General features: G+C 42.4%; 1 protein-coding gene across 1 annotated transcript; it reads right to left on the bottom strand.

Annotated features, from left to right (window-relative positions):
* Positions 1-4,049: 4,049 nt before the first annotated feature.
* C3H6orf58 (chromosome 3 C6orf58 homolog) lies at positions 4,050-19,057 on the bottom strand. The gene is made up of 6 exons (XM_054821061.1): positions 18,708-19,057; positions 14,333-14,419; positions 10,217-10,401; positions 8,922-9,055; positions 8,254-8,492; positions 4,050-4,497 (listed from the first exon to the last, which is right to left on the bottom strand). The coding sequence occupies exons 1-6, from the start codon at positions 19,027-19,029 to the stop codon at positions 4,403-4,405; spliced, it is 1,062 nt and encodes a 353-aa protein (XP_054677036.1). The 5' UTR covers positions 19,030-19,057; the 3' UTR covers positions 4,050-4,402.
* Between the last annotated feature and the right edge of the window lie 673 nt (positions 19,058-19,730).

Raw genomic sequence — 19,730 nt, 5'->3', positions numbered from 1 at the left:
ATTTAAGAAATGCCAGCAGGTACGAGCGCCTTACCCCCACGCCGCCCCGACGTTGTCCCTGCGGCTCCGGGCGCAGCAGCGCCGGCAGCCGGCGGCTCAGGCCGGCCTCGGAAAGCGGCAGGGCTGGCTCGGCTCTTCCTAGGGCGGCCTCAGGAGTTTCAGGCTTTCTTTCTTGTAAGAAACACCGGCTCCTCCCTGATCCCCCTGGTCCTCATGGTGCAGAGGAAGGGTCTGAGCAGGGCTCGGGGTTGCCCCACAGGGTACTGCAGTTACGTTGCAGCAAAAAGACTTCTCCTTTTTCCACCTTATTCCAGCTGCCTGTTCTTCTTACGTTTGGTGATCGCATCACTTAGTATTTTGAGGCATAACATTGCATGAAAGGAGAGGTAGAAACAGACTTTCTTTCTAAAACTAAGCTTTTCTCTAGTCCGCAAGGTTGGTTTATACTACTGTTATCTGTCCTGCCCTACCTGCCGCAGTCCTTTCCTGCAAACATACACACAAGTAATTCATCATAGAGCATAAAGTAGACTCAGGAGAGGATGGCAGTGGTTCCCCATCAGCTGCGCAGAGCTGCAGGAGGGCCACAGGGTTCAGCAGTATTGCCCACACTTTGAGGATGGTGAGGCTCTTTCTGGTGGATTTTTATTCTCCTAAGTTCTTTCTTTATCACGTATCCATTTCTAACCTTCCCTCCTGAACACTGTTTGTTTCAATGCCCTTAAGCTCATTATTTGCAAGCATGTATAGAAGTTTAACTACGTGGCTTTCCAGAGCTACAGCCAGTTTATGTTCATGCTTTCTTCTAACCGCACCTTGGCTCTGCTTAATGCCAAGCAGTCTTCAGCAAAGAGACTATATGTGTAAAAGGCATGAAAACAGGGCTGCAAACCCCAGACTAATGCTGAATAAGAAAACCCCTTCTGCTTTGCAAGTCCTCCTTGCTGGACAAACCCCTGCTTTGGCAGTTGTCAGCTGTGCTAGCACTAACTAGCAATCAGATTCCTCCAGTGCTCTCCCATCCTTCTCCAGAGACATCCTACCACACCTGTACTGCTTCCTCACGATACTTTCCTCTCTGCTTAATTTCTGACACCTGTATGTTTTCTGAGGATGCATCTAGTCTGTTTCAAGATACTTGGCTCTGCTCCACATGTGAGAATCCACCATCCCGTGTTTTGTCTAAACTTTTACATGTGCTTCAATCTCCAAGGCACAAGTCCTGACCCATTTCTAAAGCCTTTACCTGACTGGTTGGCTTGCTGGATTAGCAAAAAAAGTGTCTGAAATTCATAAATGCCCAATGCTGTATTAAGAAAAGATGGCTCTTTTTCAAAATACCTTAGTATTTCCTAATGGTATCATAAATTCAGCTAAGGAGATATTTGCTTTTTAAAACTGTGTTTTACAAATATCCCCTCAAGTGCAGCAGTTTGCGATTTGTAAGTTTGTTTTCCCTATTTGTATTAACGGCTCTTTTTGTTTTCTCAAAGCACACCTTAGGTTAAATCTAAATTAACCACAGAAAAGGTCAAATTTTTTTTCCAAACTTTTCTGGAGCACAATTAATGTAATATTTTAACAGCTGGCAGCTGTGGTAATTACTTTTAGATTATACTTAAAGTCTGTTGGAATCTAATTACTCTGATCTATGAACCAGGTAATTAAGGTAAAAACTCCTGCATTTTCTTAGACCTCATTAATGTATTTCCTTTGAAAATTGTTAGCTAATGATGGTACATTAAGAATTTATCCATAAAATGACAATGAATTATTAAAACCTTTGTCCCTGGATATTAAAGGACAGAATAGTGTTTAACTGCTCAATGTCTTGATAATTATTTCTTAATTTGCAGTGCAAATATCATATAAGTTTGGGGAGAAAGGACCAATCAAACTGGGAAAGTGGCATGGAAAACCACAAAGAATTTACTTTTCCTTTGTTTACTTGGTATCCGGCTAATAATTCAGGAGGTGTGGAGACTCTCCTGCTGCCTGGAGCTGGACTAGCAGTACAAAGACACACCAAGGGCTTCTGCCCGGCTGGCCACTTTATATGGAAAGTGCTGCCGGGTGTAGCATCACCTTCCAGGCTGCCGACGGGCTCCCTCGCACGGTTCCTGCAGGTGTGGGGACACCCACGGCTCCGCCGGCGCGGCTGTGCCCTGTGCTGTGGTTCCCCCCGCAGCACGGCCGTGCTCCCCAGCACCCCGCTCCTGCCTCAACAGGAGGGTGGGCTCTTCAGGGCACCCTCAGAAGGTGCCTGCCAGAGGGTCCCTGCTGGAAAGCCCCTTGCTCAGCTGTCACCGAGGCTGCGAGAGCTTCTTTCAGCTGCCCTGGTGCTAGGGGAAAAGCTGGGAGTCCAAATCTCACCCCTAACATCCGTGGAAAGCCTTTGATCGCTGTACGTGTGTCAGGAAGGCTGTCGCTACAATGGCTACAAATGAAATGTAGTATGTGAGTTCATCAGAGGGAAACTGCGTGCTCCAGCAGAAAAGCAAGTGGCACGTGCATCTCTCCATCTGAGTGAGGGGTATGGGACAGAGTTACTGAGATGCTACACGCCACTGAAACGGTGGGGCAGACATAAAATGGTGGCAAAAGTTACTTTCCTTTATTTTGACCTAGAAGTCTTAGGTTTGTGTTATTTTTAACTGCGCTGTAGTGCAAGCTATAATCTGACAGGATGCAGCAGGCAGTGGCTGTATTGCCATCCTCTACTCTCCACCACGGAAAGGTGCTCTAGCCATGCCTACTCTCTGGGGGAAGTTTTCATAAGGATGGAGGATCCAAGTCGGCAGATTTCCTAAGAAACTTCAACCCCTGGCTGCCTGCAGGACCCCTGTCCCACTTCCCCACAACCTCTGATGCTGAGTTGTTATAATTAATTCCCAATATGCTTTATAGCCCATGTCGTGATTTTGCTCCAGCCAGTAACTAAGCATCACACAGCTGCTCACTCACACCCCATCTCCCCAACGGGATGGGGAGGAGAATAAAAAAACAACAAAACCCTCGTGGGTTGAGATAAAGATAGTTTAATAGGATAACAAAGCAAGGGAATTAAAATAATAATAGTAACAACAACAATAATAACAACAAATGATGCACAAATGCAATTGTTCACCACATGCAGAAGAAAAAAAACAAACAACTCGATGCCCAGTCTGTTTCCAAGCAGCAATCCCTCCTCCCAGCTAGCTTCCCCAGTTCTATCTGGAGCATGACATTATGTGGTGGGGAATATCCCTCTGGCCAGGCTGGGCCAGCTGTCCTGGCTGTGCTCTCCCAGCTCCTTGTGCACCTGGCAGGGCGTGGGAAGCTGAAAAGTCCCTGACTTGGTGTAGACACTACGACTACATAGCAACAACTAAAACATCAGTGTGTTATCAACGTTATTCTCATATTAACTCCAAAACACAGCACTGTACCAGCTACTAAAAAGAAGATTAACTCTATCTCAGCTGAAACCAGGACAACCCAGAAGACCAGGATCAGCGTCTGGGTCTGAGTGTGCCAGGCGCTGGGAGGATGCACAGTGCGAACGCACCTCTTCCTCAGTAATCAAATCTAACGTATGACATGCTGCAACAAGAAGGGTTAGATGTGGGAATGGAAAAGCAACCTGTGGCTACACAGACTATGTAATTGCATAAATCGATGGATAGATCAATGTTTTCTTGAGGTAAGTGAAATAAATCAAATACCAGAAGTCTCTGTCAGACATGTAAGAGCTGCCACAGAATGAGCTCATTTGCTTCAGGACTTCTCGGGACTGGCTCCACAGTACCACACGAGGCATGCACTTACTGCAAAGCAGCATGCCGAGGGGATCCATCTGTACTCAAGTTTTTAATCTGAAAAGCCTGAAAGCTTCACATTTGCAGCTGGTCTGCAAAAAAACAACTTTGGTGGGAAACACTCAAGGCATTGGCTTTGGATCAGAACTTCAAAGAAAAGTTTTGAATGATCATCTGTTAGACCATCAAGGACCTGAGTAATTACATATCTGGTGGGATCCCTGTATACAGGGAAAAAAAACAGTCTGAAACAGTATAATTTGCCTTTATTTAATTTTGTCTCCAATAATGATACATTATTTGTAAAGTCCAAAAAAGTAATAAAGTAAGATTTTTCTGTGAGGCATTTTATTTATAAGGAAATGAGTTAAGCAAATGAGCTAATTAGGAAAATTAAGGAGAAAAATATTGATTCAATATGAGAGATGCACACATGGCTACTCAGGAAATCCTGCTGTAAGAAATTACCAAGGCCAGGTTACCAGACACATATCTGCTAAAAGATTAAATCAATCAATGTTGGAACTGCTTTTTCTCAAGAAACTGGGCGCTGTCAAATCTGCTCCTTTCAAATCATTATATATCCCCACTGGGTCAAACTTCTAGCTCGAAGCCAAGTCTTCAATCAGTTCTCGTCCCATTTTTCTTCCTGCTTCAGTAGACATAGCCTTTTGCCAGAGCTTCAGCAGCAATCCTCCTTGGAAAGAAACACAACATGACATTGTCAAATTAACATGGAGCACATGCAGCTCATGGCACACAAGGGATGAAGCACATGTCTGGCAACAAACTCCCACCACTCTCTTGTGGACAGTGAAATGTAGACAAAGCCGGAGCGTGCCGATGGGGTAATAATTGCCTACAACTGTGTAAGGAGACACAGACCATTCATTCAGCTCAGGATCCTTTGTATTGATAGACAACTGGGCTTACTCCCTTGTCACCAGTGTTGCAAGTCAAAATGATCGAAGACACATGTTGAAGTTCTGCAATTGCACATAGCTTCATGGCTTATGAAGCAGTGGCTGGGTAGTTGTAATCACGCACATCTTTGGTTTTACTCTAAATCAACCAAGAATTTGCACTTCTGCCAGCTAAGTCCTCAAGCTAAAGAAGCAAATGATCCCAATACTTTCATCCAGGCAATGAGCAATGGCTCCCAGGAAGCGTGCCTGACCAGTCTGACATTAGCACCAGTTTGCCGGATAGTCATTGCCCGCTCCGCACTCCTCTCAGTGCTGATCTTTATGGTTGATAAAGTGTCCACAGATGAAATCTGAGGGTAAAAAAAAGTCTACTGGAAAATGAAGAGGAGTTCATTCTCCTGCAAAACATGCTTGTGCATAAAACTGGCAACAGTGAAGAATTGAATTTGTGCAGTATTATACAAGGGAAATGAGGATTTAAGAGAAGGCAGCAAACAGTCCTCTTGCCCAGGAGGAATGCAGGAGGACCACAGAAAAGGTGAGGACAGCAGGAAAGGTCTCAAATAACAAAGCATCTACTCTTGTGCCTTTGGATATCGGTGAGGGGCAGGGCATAAAATGTAAAGCTTCTGACTGCCCATGAGTCAAGAAACTTTAGAGGGAGCACAGCACTCTCTCAAAACAGGTCCCGGCTGGGCTGGCAGGGAGGAAGCTAGTGGAAAATAAAGTGTAATTAAACTCTGAATCAAGAAATAAAACATGACACTGTATTGGACAGAGTCCTGTCCTAAGAGGTACTGAGACCCTCTGTCTGCAGCACCGGAAGAGGATTCCACATCTCACAGGATGTATTTAAAAGTTTGGGGAATCCGACTCTGCAGAAACAGTATGTCACATTTTGTCATTTGAGTTTCGTATCAATAGGAACTAGCGTTTCAGGTCCCTGCTGAGGCCCTGGATCCAGACCCAAGTCAAATTTAATTTAAAGCTCCTTTTCTGATCTGCAAAGCTGTCCCCAGGTTGAGATAGCTGGCATTTAACTCTCAGCTGAGTGCAAAGCCCATCCCTTGAAAGCAGAGTCAGGGAAATCTCCCACCTGCAGTGCCAGGGATTTTAGCTACAGACATCATTATGACTGCACCTGCATGAAACTTCTTCATGCCTCTCTGCTTCCCTCTACCATGTTCAGCATCCATGCCTCTTTTCCTCTGTCCCTCCAGTGCTGCCCTCATCTGCTCTGCTCCCTTCTTGCTGCCCTGCTGATCACGCTTGTCCTTGCTGTGCCCTGCCCCCCCCACCTCCTGCAGGTAGGTCAAGCAACCCCGAACTGTGTCATAGACTCCCAGGCATAGGACGGAGCTGTTAAGAACCTTATTCAGACTATGAGGCACCCCTTGTGCTATGTGGAAGGTGTGAAGGAAGCACTCTGCGATGTGAGGATGCTCTTTCGTAACACTGAATAGCTTCATTAAACAGCCTTTTTCAGCTATAAATACAGCTAGCGAGAGAATTTTCACTGAAATGAATACGCAGAAGAAGATCACAAAACAAATGCTGTAGCTCTGGATATTAGTTTTTTCAGTGTATTTTTATATTGTATTTTCACTTAAAGATTCAGAATAACTTTCCTTCACAAAGGACAAACAAAAATACCCAACCCAGCAATACCTACAAATGAACTGAAACCTCAGAAGAGTGTAATTCTGTGTCTCACCGCTGGATGGTGATGCGCAACTTATTTTAGTGAACATGAGGAAGCCAGCAGTGTTTAAGGATACAGTTTTGCTGGTCAGATGATATTCTCTGTTAAACCAAAGACTGAGACAAAGCAAAATAAAAACAAACAAGCAATAAAAAATCCCACCCCAAACCCAGAACATTTGTGGACACACAAACTGTTGTTCACGACCATCTTCCCTTTTTTTTTTTTTTGTAATGACCTCAACTAATCTAATTACTTAATTTACAGCTTTAATGGTTTCAAATTTAACTGTAAATGTTTGTGGTGAAACACAAACAAGTGTCTGTGCTTTTAAAATTCCTGTGAAACCTGGAGGAAAAAAGTAAGATCATCTGCTCCAACAAATGATGCTCTTGTGTCATGTGAAATCCTCACCACGTATCATCAGTATCCCATTGCTGCATGTGCTCTCTGGTGTGTTGTTTACTTATGGCTGTATTTTTAGCTATACCATTTTATAGTTAGTCTCTGGGAAGTGGTCATACTATTGTATATCAAAAATCACAGAATCACAGAATGGTAGGGGTTGGAAGAGACCTCTGGAGGTCATCTAGTCCAACCCCCCTGCTAGAGCAGGGTCACCCAGAGCAGGTTGCACAGGATCACGTCCAGGCGGGTTTTGAATATCTCCAGAGCAGGAGACTCCACAACCTCTCTGGGCAGCCTGTTCCAGTGCTTGGTCACCCTCACAGTAAAGAACTTTTTCCTCATGTTCAGGTGGAACTTCCTGTGTTCCAGTTTGTGCCTGTTGCCCCTTGTCCTGTTGCTGGGGACCACTGAAAAGAGTCTGCCCCATCCTCTTGACACCCGCCCTTTAGATATTTATAAGCATTGATGAGATCTCCTCTCAGTCTTCTCTTCTCCAGGCTAAACAGACCCAGGTCTCTCATTAGAGAGATGATCCAGTCCCCTCATCATCCTCGTAGCCCTCCGCTGGGCTCTCTCCAGCAGTTCCCTGTCTTCCTTGAACTGGGGAGCCCAGAACTGGACACAGAACTCCAGATGTGGCCTCACCGGGGCAGAGTAGAGGGGGAGGATAACCTCTCTCAACCTGCTGGCCACACTCTTCTTAATGCACCCCAGGATACCATTGGCCTTCTTGGCCACGAGGGCACACTGCTGGATCATGGTTAACTTGTTGTCCACAGGACTCCCAGGTCCTTCTCCACAGAGCCACCTCCCAGCAGGTCAACCCCTAACCTGTCCTGGTGCTTGGGGTTATTCCTCCCTACACTTGCCCTTGTTGAATTTCATTAGGTTCCTCTCTGCCCAATTCTGTAGTCTGTCCAGGTCTCGCTGACTGGCAGTGCAGTCTTCTGGTGTGTCAGCCACTCCTCCCAGTTTTGTATCATCATCAAACTTGGTGAGGGTACGCTTTGTCCCCTCATCCAGGTCATTGATGAATATGTCGAACAAGACTGGACCCAGCACTGACCCCTGGGGCACACTGCTAGCTACAGGCCTCCAACTAGACTCTGCGCTGCTCATCACAACCTTCTGAGCCCTGCCGTTCAGCAAGTTCTCAGCCCACCTCACTGTCCACTCATCCAACCCACGCTTCCTAAGCTTGCCTATGAGGATGTTATGGGAGACAGTGCCAAAAGCCTTGCTGAAGTTGAGGTAGACAACATCCACCGCTCTCCCCTCATCCACCCAGCCAGTCATGCCATCATAGAAGGCTATCAGATTGGTGATCAATGTGTTCATGTGGGGAAATGTGTAGAAACAGAGAACAAGATATTAAATATATGTATGGATTACAGACATTTGTAGGTCGGGCTCATACCGGTGAATTGATTTGCTTTGTGAAGAAGTCTCATTGAAAGCAGGACTCTATTCTGTTGTGGACTGAAGTCACTAATGGACGGGGGGACATCCCATTCAACGAGCATCCTCTGGGGCAGGTAAGTCTGGAAGTTGTTTGTGGTCTGTAAATCTGTAGAGAAGTGTGTGGCTGCAATGAAATCTACAGCATTAGCCCAGTCTTCACCAAAATTTGCTTCTGGAGCAGAGAGGTATTTTAAGCTGAAAGAAATTAAAATAAAAATGTACTAGATAATTGAAATCCACTGTAGAACACATTATTCTATCATTTATCCCAAAGATGTTTTGTTCAATATAAAATCCTGACCGTCTCAGTGCCACAGTGACTTAAAGCCTCCTTCAGCACTTTGCATGTAATTTCTCCTGGCATCACTGCCTCTGCCCAGACTAGACACAGCTCCTGACTCAGGCCCGGGCTCCCAGAGAGGCATCAGCATCTCATTTTAAGCCCATCACAGCCTGGGTGGCCATCTCTCATTGGTCATCCCATGCTCTGAGAGAGCGGAAGGAAGAGCAGAGCCTAAAGAGTTGATGCCTAAAGAAAGCTTGTGCGGGCTTTGTTGGGATACTATCCTTCCAAAGTCATGCAGGTGGGAAGATCTCCCTTGGCCACCTCTGTCATCCCCGTACCTGTCCTGGAACTTGGGCAGTGCGTAAGCAATGGAGGCGACGTGCGCCCTCCACATGAGACGGAGGGCCTCATCCAGATTGAAGGAGGAGAAGGTCACAGGGCTCGTGGCTTTGAGTTCCGTAGACAACAGATACTGCAGCAACAGGGAGGGAAAAAGGGGAGGTTTAAACCTAATGAATTTTTCAGACTTACACACATACCTCACAAAAGAGTAAGTTCATGAGCTAAGGGAAATTGCTTCTGAGTAGTTAGAATGTGCTGCTTCGTAAGTAACTATAATGTCTGACATAGGGAGAAGAATGATTAATATAGATTTATAAAGTGAACATATATCCCCACTGAAGTTAATGGGAATTGCCGTTCTTTGACTTCAACAGCATGAGGGTTTTATCCATGTAATTTAGATATTCTGTCACAGTAATTCAGTATCTGAGTGCCATGGAAGCTTCTGTGCAGAAATATTGGATTCCTTGCAAACCTGCTTATACTTTCGGCCACAACTTTCTGAAGATCTTCAGAAAATAAGAAAATGATCCTTAATGGTTATCATTATGGCTATTTGAGGAGTAGATCTTTTACAATAACTTCTGAAACATACTGCTTCAGAAAAATAATCTTAAGAATACCAATCCAGTCTTGCTCCTAAAACCTCTACCTTCGCTCACAGTTGCCAAGAGGGACTTATGATTTAAATTTTCTGATCATTATCAATTATTTGACTATCAACCATAAAGTTGAATACAGAAGTCTATCTATAAAAATCGTTATTGAATCTATGAAGTAAGAAATATTGTCCTCTACGGGATTAGGGAGCAGCTGAATGAGAAGGAAAGAGAACATCTCCTTGCATAAATAAGTGTCCTTCTGAATGAAATTTCAGCATTTTCAGTTTTTTAAAAGTTCAAAGGAATAAATGAACCCTATAAAACAAATGCAAGGCCACTTCTCAAGGGTAATGTTCTATCTCGCATGCTTATTTTGCATTGCTAACATAAGCAGTATAGGAAGAATATAAATATAACTGTTAATGAAACGGTTTCTTGGGACAGACTCCAAAACACAGAATTATCTTAAAGGAAAGCAAAAATCTATAACGTGTAAAAATTCTGGCCTTCTCATCTCTGACTCACTTTATGTCATGCTTTTCATTTTTTCTGCTTGTTACTTTTATAGCAAGCCGTTATCGAAAGCAAACCAAGCTCTCTGAATCTTACAAACAATAATAATAGTTTTAAAAAGTAGTATTCTGGTATCATTTCCTACAAAATATGAAAAAAATTGTAAAATTATTTACTTCAAAATAAGCCTTCCACTTATCCATGACCTTGGGAATGCGAGACCAGCAGTCGGCAACACCATAACAGAAATCATCCCTTCTCTCTTCTGGCGGCAATATTTCTATCTCGTACTGCAGCTGCCCAAAGAGGCCAGCCTCCACTGCCCCCAGAAAGGGTATGACAGCCAGGTAGTAATTCATACCTGTAACAATAATTAAAAAGGAGGAGGTGTTAACCACAAGCAAATGAAAAATTCCCCCGTAGAAAAATGAACACCCTCCCATACCCAGCGCAACCGTTTCAAATTGTTACTGACATAACTGTGTTTGGCAGTGGGGCATATGTACTGAAACGCACTCATGATGATATCTGTATTGATTTAGATATGATTTGTAATATTCATTTATATATTGTCCTTTGACAGCCTTGCATGAGCTGGCAGTGTGCTATACTTTGCAGGAAAGGACAAACAACTGAAAAATATTAGATCTTTATAGGTTGTCATGGGCAGGACATCAAAAGTCTCTCAAATATTAGTTGCAAACTAAGTACAGAAAGACTAAGGGGTACTCCATGAATATAGTTTTCATTAAAACCCCCCCTCTTCTATGCATCCTGGGCATATAAGAAAGGAGAAGGCAAATAGTAGTGATATTTTACTGGAAAATAATAATTTTGCTTTTAAAAATTATTTCTCTCACGCAAAACTTCTTGGAAATGACCCCAGTTTGTTTGTTTAGATTTATTTTAGGATGATGGCTTCCTTTGGTCTGATCCATAAGTTAGGACAGTCAGACCCAGCGTGTGGGAAGCTCAGCTTCAGTTCTTGCCTGTGCTAGACCCCATCTCCAGTGAGAGTGCCCATAAGGCTATTTGATTATTCCTTATTTGAAAGGAGGATTTTCATTTCTCCTCTTATTTGTGTCCTCTTTGTAGAAATAAAGTTTAAAAGGACACCATAAAGAGGACAGTTTAAAAATCAGTGCTCTTCAAAAAGCAAAGGAAAAGTCCCAAGTGGCAAGAAGACAGTGTCGCACCGGGAGTCATTGCTAAGCTGGGTCTTGTTTCTTGTTCACTGTTTTCATGAGAAGTGTTGAAACCTGGATTTCACATCAGAAAATACTTACATTCTTTTAAATGGGCTTGTATATATTACATATTGATACCTGCTTGGGGGACTCAGAGGGCAGAAAACAATGCAGCAAAGGACTATACTGGATATTGTTCTAGGCAAAAAGGACTGAACTTCTTAAGCAGGGAGTGTCTCGTACACCTTGGGGCGTATTAAATGTGAGTTTCTGGTTTAAGCTCATTCCTGGCTTCATAGGAGTACACATGCCAGAGAGGGCTGCCCTGAGGCCAGCCAAAACCATTCACATCCTCTGAACAATAACAGACGTTTCTGTGCAGTCTGAAAGACTTTTTGCACGTTCCTGCTGCAATAGGGTAAATCAAGGCTGAGTTTATACATTTTCTGGAGGCAACAAAATTGGTATCAAGCAAATGTGCAGTGCATAGATGTGAGTGAAGAGCAAGAATGCAAACACTGAGAAAGTAAAGGTGGTGGTTTCTGTTCCAGGAAGGTCCCCTGCTCGCACAGGGCTATGCAATGACCCTTCTTACTCGCCACTCTGCATGGGACACCTTCCCACCACGGAGCACCTGGTGCTGGTCACCCGCAGAGATGGAAAACTGAACTTAGTCGTTGGAGTGAGTATCACAGTGAGCTTTTGTCCTGGCTCTGGCAAGGATAGAGTTTTACTCTAAATTTACATTTTAAATTTACTCTATGCTTACGTCTTTGATCACTTGAAGATATATACATTTAATTGCTGGCTCGCAGCCAGAAGCTTTGTTCAAAGGGCCTCTACAACAAAGCACTGGTGTGGCAGGGAAGGGACAGAGCCCCTGGCTGCAGCCTGCCAGCAGGTCTGGTGGAAAGGGGACTTGTGACAGGGCAGCAGGGAAGCTCAGAGAGTGAGGGACAGAAGTGATGGAGGGAAAATGTGCTGGAGGAAAAAGAATGTGAGGCTTTCCCTTCCCTAGGAAGAGAAAGAACATTTAAACTGGAGGACTTACAAGGCCTTTTACCCCCTTAAAAAAAAAAATCCATCATTTTATTACCTTTAGATATAAGTAATGATTGTAATCTATAGTTCATCTTGTCTTTCTTCCCCCACCCTATATGTCAGTTCCATTTCTTTAAAAATAGAAGATAAACTTTCTAAAAAAGTCAGAGTTCCAATTTAGAAAAAAATTGAGAGTCTAAAAATATTGACTTTGTCTCAGAACCAATAAAAAGGGAAATGATTTTTTAAAATTAATGTGTTCATTCAACTTTTGAAAAATGGAAACAAAAACCATCATTTGGGGGATTCTATCTGGATTGGTTGGGATATATTACTTGGTTTGTGTAAGCAAATTAAATATTTTTGATTAATCAAATGAGAAAATTTGATGATTGCTTATGTTTTTTCATGGGCTCAAAAAATATTGTCTTGTAAGACCAACTCTGTTGAAATCTATCTATATATTGTCACTTGAGGAGTTTATTTCCATATAGACATTGGCTGTAAAAATGCCAGAGGAAAATAGGCTGCACACATGTTCTTGCACTTGAGATGGAGAGCATTGTAGTATCGGTGCATTTTCTACGGATGCTAAAAGTGTTATTGATTGCACTGCCCTGTGCAACAATAATGGGTACCCTTGAGTTGCTTGAGGCATTCCAGATCCCTTAATTTCTTCTTCTGCAAACCTCTTACCTAGAAGTGGATACAACTGGTTTGGTTTTGTTGGGGTTTTTGTTTTGTTTTTTTGGTTTGGTTTTTTTCCCCCTTTCTATGTAGAATTCTGGTTATAGTATGCTGTCTTACACACTATTATTTCTCCCGTGATCCTGGCAGAGGATATAGTAGACCTACCCTTATGTCCCACAGGAGGATAAGGTGCTCTGCACATCTACCAGGAGTGATGCTAACAGCACGTATGGCTGAGTTAGCTCACAGCTGGTCCTTCGGTAGAGTTTGTCACTTTGCCTTTTCTCTGCACTGCCTAGTGCAAAGGTGGTTCCAAATTCGATCATTCTCCTGTTATATCTATGATATACACATTTACAAATGAAATTCTTGTGTGTCTCATGGTAAGAGAAACCAGGTATTAACTTGCTTAACTCCAGTTCAACTTATGAATGCCCTGAATTATCAGAAGTACCCGGGAATTTTGGATGTCTCCACTTTGGGGAAGACTGAATTATCTGGATGTGTACTTCTAGAGATATTGAGGAAAACACTGAAAATGTCAGTGGCATTGACATTGGAAATTCAAGTCTTTTTCTCGGTCACTATCTTCAGTTTGTTGCTACTTATTGAATTAATGAAAAAACCCCCAAAAAACCCAACCAACCAACCAACAACAACAAAAAACTGAAACAGAATTTCAGCCTACTAGAACTCCAAAGCCAATATTAAAGTGAAGAGAAATTACCTCATAGCTCATGTACACCAGGTCAAAGTATTAACTAAGTTTTAGCTGAATACTTGAAAGCCTGCTGGATAACTGTTGTCAGTGTAATGAAGATAATGAAGTTATTTTGATATCATTGGCACAAAGTCTCCCTTTATTTCATTTTCTGTAGCCTACTGACCACAGTGAAGTTGTGGAGGTGCAACTAAAGGCAGACAAATCCTGTCAGATTTGTATTACCAAGGGTGATGCAAGAACCACAAAGGTTCCTGTTTGATATTCTCATGCTAAGTTTGAGTTTGAAGTACTGCCATCTGAACTGAACAAATCTGCTCTGGAGTAATTGAAAACTGTAATTTCTACAAATGTCTGCAAATATAGATACCTGCCATGGTATTTCCCACACATTTTTATATGCATTTTTGGCAGTGTAAACATTTTTAAGGCTGCAAATTTGCATTTTTTTCCCTTCCTCAAATAAATTATCAAAGTCAATTAACTTTCATTTACTCACTCACACTTAAGTGTCTGGCTGCAAGTTTTCAATGGAGAATTATGTAGCACTGAAATTACTCTGTAATGTAGAGCTCTAAGGGGAAGAAAGATTCCAAATTGCCTTCTAGGACACTAATCATATTTTGGAGAACAGTATAATAGCATATACTTACAGGACCACCAGCTTCTCACGGATATGCACAGGAGGTCTCCATCTTCATAGCCACAGGAAGTCACACTGGAAGGATCTGCTAATCTGCCTGAATCAAATGAAATAATACACCAAATACTTCTCAATATTTTTCACACAAGAAATCCCACTGAGATTAAAAAAATATATAGGAGTAAAGCATGCAGAATTTTGCTCAGAGAGGCAGAACAATTACTGTTGTTTTGCTTCATAAACCACAGTTCCTAGAGTAGTTGAATTTCTCAGTCAATACTTCATGCAGTGCACAGTAATTTGATTGTGTTTTACAGTTCAATTTATTCCTCACTGTAAACGTATTCTGAGAATTTATAGAACTATCTGAAAGTAGGACATCACAGTGATATTTTTATGGAGATATAAATGTACATGCACATACAGACATAAACACATGCATAGCTGATGCATCATTTTCAATAGATACAGGGCTGCTAGTGTAGGAGAGCTGCTTAATGAGCAGAATAGCACAAATTAAATGTGCTAGTAATTGTCTCACCTAATTGGGTTGTGTGATACAGAATCCCTTCCAGTTTAATGATGCATACAAACGTGGCCTTACTGTGAAGCTAAGCATGCAAACGTTGCTGTATCTGATTAGCAGGGTTTTCAAGCATCTATGCTGTAGCAAACATGCAAGACATTTCACAATTATTCATGACTATGTAAGGCACATTTTACTTTAAGCACGTGATGTGGAGAAACAGCCTCATTCCTGAAAGCATAATGTACGTGTACATTACGTGGCAATTAGTCATGTAGTGAGTCAGGAAGTCTGCTTTAAGTGTATGACGTGAAATTACCATGGTCAGGTCCAATGACTTGAGCTATTCCAGAAGCTCCCAAACTCTGCCCTGCAGAGCACTTACTCTCTGACGAGTCACTTGAATGCCAACATTGTCATTTCTGTCAGATTAGAACTAAACCTCATTACGTTCTTTAAAAACCAAACCAAATTTTCTGATACTTTTTACTTGAGAAGAAGAGATGATCATGAACATGTGCATACAGATTATCCTAATTATCCTCTCTAGCTGACTGGACAGAGCTTGTGCTTTGGGGCATGCTGGCTGCTCAAGCCTGTATCTTTCAGTAGCAGCACACTGAGAGCATGAACTTGCAGTGGTGAGGAATGCAATTCAACAGGATTTTTTTTTTTAATGAAAAAAATATTTTTAATTTTTTCCCCTGAAATTCTACTTTGACACAGGGCATCAGAAATAGGCAGCAGTAATTCACTGGTGTGCAAAGGGGATGAATGGGAAGGATAAAGGAAAAGAAGAAAAAAAAGATAAAATGTTGCAGAAAAATCGCACGTGAGATTTACCAAAGACTGTTAGCTTAGGTGTTCTGAGTAAATGAAGAGTACCGGGCAGTATCGGTGATAATTATAATATATGTATAAATTACTTGGAGCTGGAAGCACTAACCCTACATCCAGGTCTACACTCTAGGTTTGTCCTCTCTGCTCCCTCCTATTCCCTGTGCTTAACATGATTATTATTTCAGTCTTCAGGTCTACCCAAGCTATCTCAGTCTGTCTCGGTATTGACAGTGCCTCCCAGCTGTATGCCATTAGCAGCTATGTGCAACCTCATCAGCAAGATTTCTCTGCTATTTTTTGTGGCAAGGTTGTTAATGAAAAAGCTAAATGCAGTTGTTCTCAAGAATGATAATTGAAGAACTTTGAGCATATCCTCCATTCAGCTGTAAACTTCCCTTAGCAACACTCATCACTAAACTCTCCTTTAGGTGTTCCCTTACCAGATTTGAAATTCCCCTTTTTGTTCTTACGTTGTAAACTGTCATTAAAAACTTTCATGCTATGCTTTGATTATACAAAGGGAGGAAATGCATTTCTGGACTTTTGTAAAACATCAATTATACCATAAAAGAAAATATCCAGTTAGTCTGACACAATCTACCTCTGATTCATGGAAGCTGCACTCTATCCCCTTTTCTATTTAGCTCCATGTCTTTAACTATTCCTTCCTCTATACCTATTCTGATGTCTCATCCACTGCTGATGTAAGAGAAATAGATATTTTTGTGTCCTTATCCCATCCTTCTTAAATACAGGTACAACTTTTCCTACTCTTCAGACATACAATACCACCTGAATCTTTCTTAAAGGTCTTGCTCCTGGATTTGTACTTCTATATGTCAGTTGTCCCTAGTGGGGGTAGAGACTATCCAGTTTCCTCTGCCTGTGTAGGTAGGACTCTCAGTTTAGCTCCGTCTCCCAAGTGACAATTTTTATTTCCACAATCTCATTCCTATTAGCCATGCTGTCTCAATGTCATTGTCTCTGCTGTAAATTTAGTCAAATTACTGATTTTGTTTTATGTACATGAGTAGATTATTGCAAATCTTTTTACCACTCTTACTAAATAGTAGCTTCACTTGCTCTTTGTGGTTTATATAGGACCATATCCATAAAAACATTTTCTCAAGCAGCTTAACAGAACTTTCATGACCAGACAGGATTGTTAACGCAAACGTTTTTGTAGCATTTCCAAGCATCTGCTGTCCTGCACCATGAATTCAAATCCTGCTTTTGCTTGCCCAAGCTTATTGTGTTGATACACAAATGCTTCAGTCCAGTCATTCCTCACTAATCTAGCGGAGCTGGCTATCTGCATTAGGTTTAGCCAGTTGCTAATCTCACTACTGTACACACCAAAATTATGTCTGTCTTTCCCCCTTATCCACTTACCCTTCAACTTCTCATGTTTTTTTACTGTTAAACTCTTTCCAGTAATATTTCTCCTTCTACTGTTTTTTCAACCTTCTGATCATGTAATGCCAAAAATATATCTCCTTGCCTAAGGACCAGTCTTGTGACTCTTTGGCAGGTGACAGTAGGTCTTTACCTGTCTGTGCAACTGGGTGCAAATGTTCCTCTCACCCACTGTGTCCCTCATCTCTATTTGGGAAGTGTCACTGCAACCAGGCACATCTTCACTTTGTGGATGAGGCCACCCTAGATAACTAGATCATTTCCAGCAGGTTACCACTGAAGCATAGCTGTATCCAGTCATCTTTGCCTCTGCCTCACATTGGGTCAACTCTACTGCTGCACCAGCCATCCTCTTCATCTTCTCTTTCTTTTCCTATACATAAAGAAGAGAAAGAGGAAAAAGCTTCCCTAAACTCCAACCAAATTCTTCTTGCTGCTCTCTGTTTTCCAGCTAGTTGCCTCCTTGGATTTTGCTTACTCTACCTTCTTTTCCTCATTTTGACTTGGCAGTTAATTTTCTATTAGGTGTGACTAAATGCTGGGAGCCTTTCTTCACCACCAGCTGCAGCACATCTGCTTCTTCCAAATATACAGCTTCAGCCAAACCACCACCTCACAAAACTACAGATTGCAACCAATAAAGAACACAAGAGGCAGACAGATGCATTTGCTTACGCCTGGTTACTACCAGGCACAAGTTCCTGAAAACGCCATTGACTTTTATTCCTTTCTTCCCACCTCTCCCGGTTGATAGAGCAAGGCAAGCCAACTCCAGCTTTGAATGGAAAGCTTCACTGCAAGCTGCATGTGAAGCAGTGTGTGGGAGAACACGTTCTCTGATAAAGCCCTTGATAAGATACCGCAGCCTTAGCCTCAAAGGACCTTTCACACATTTTTCTGTGTCTGCTTCCCTGGCATGGCCAATGAGCAAACAAGAATGACTGTCCCAGATAACAACCAGCTTTTGGGGAGGAGCCATTAGAATTTGGACATAGTTTAAAAGCACAAAACAAAATAAAAACCCCAACAAACAGAACAAACTTTAATTTTTGTAAAAAACATATTTAGAAAATAATAAGGCTACTCCTAAACTGATCACAAATGGCAAATGGAAACAAATTGTCAGAGGGAGAGATGGACTTTTGAGTATCTGTGTTAGAAATGAAACTCAAACCACCAATAAAAAATCATAACGTTAACAACCAAAAAAAGCCTATCAGTTAACAATTTAAGAAAAAGCTCCGCAGAGTGCAGGACCTAAAACCTACCTACTGTAACTTGGAGCAACTGGAAATATCTTTTCAATGATTTTCAGCTAACTGAAATATTGCCCATCTAAACCACAGATCTTCTGGATTCTGATCAGCCCTGTGTTTAGCAGTACCTTTTCCTATTAAGAAGTTTAATAGCTATTGCTCAACAAGGCAAGGGTGTTCCCTTCATTCAGGATTTCTGTTTCAAAATGACAGCTTAGGTCACTATGTCGAAATTTACACTGTCTGAGGCTATACTGGGCTTGCCAGGCAGAAACCTTGGAAAGATGACCCAAAGCAGGTCTGGTAAACACTTAGCGGTTCCAGCAGCTCAACAACATAACTCATACCTGTATGAAATTGCCACCCATGCTGCAATGGTAATCCCCAGAGAATATTGCCAAAATTTTGGGATCCAAAGGCAGTAAAATATTTGGCTGAAGAGTTTAGCAAGTTCTTATACAATCCCAGTCGTTCTTGATAGTTCCAAGCATTGATGACAATTTTGTTGTCCTTTACTGGGAAATCCAGCAGGCTTTCAGGGGCAAGGTCCCACAGAGGGGGATAGACATCTTCTCCGGTGGCATCTTTTTCACTCCATGCTGCAGCAGTTGCTGGACTCAGGGTAACAGCCGCTATAAGAAGAGCATGTAAACCAAAGTAGGGCTGCATTGTGAAGGTTTGCGACCCAGGTGTTTGTGGCTGCAGGGCTTTTATCATGAAAGGTGAGGGCTGGGCAAAAAAGGGTGACTCAGACTCAGAGGTCTCCATCTCCCTCCCCTCTTTCCAGTGACCCTGATGTGGAGTTGCCAAATTAGCAATCTGTGAGTAATGCTCTGTCCTCCCCATGGGATCTGGGGAGCAGCAGCAGATTTTTAAGGGACCAGTCTGACCAGAAAATGTCCAAATCTGTGTTGCGCACAACATATGCCCACCCTCCCTAAAAACTGGGGTGCTGTAGTGCTGTAACACTGATCGTACAGTTGTGTTGTCAACCTTTATTTCCCTGTGTTTCTTACAAGCTGTCACCTTCCCTTTCCCTGCCTAGTTCCTCCAAGTAAAGAGGGACAGCAATATCACAGAACTCACCCCCAAAACAGGCACAGGCGGAGTTAGGTTAGGTTAGGTTAGGGCTGAGGTGCTGACCGAGGAGCAGCAGTGATCTATGGCAGGTGCTGCCTTTGGCACCTTTGTCTTTTGGCCTTGGGACAACTGCCTGCAACCTTCAGATCCTGTAAGTGTTGGAAGTAGCCAAACCAGCCTGGTTGCAGGCCATGCAGGACCTGGCTAGCTGTATTTTTTTTGTGGTTTTTTCTCTTGCATGGTCATTATAAAGACCTAAAGTCTCCTACTAAACCTCCATGATCTTGTAG

Source organism: Grus americana, chromosome 3 (assembly GCF_028858705.1).
Source record: "Grus americana isolate bGruAme1 chromosome 3, bGruAme1.mat, whole genome shotgun sequence".
In the NCBI taxonomy this organism is placed as follows: domain Eukaryota; kingdom Metazoa; phylum Chordata; class Aves; order Gruiformes; family Gruidae; genus Grus; species Grus americana.
Note: the sequence above shows the minus strand (reverse complement) of the source record. Positions and strands in the feature narration are given on the sequence as shown.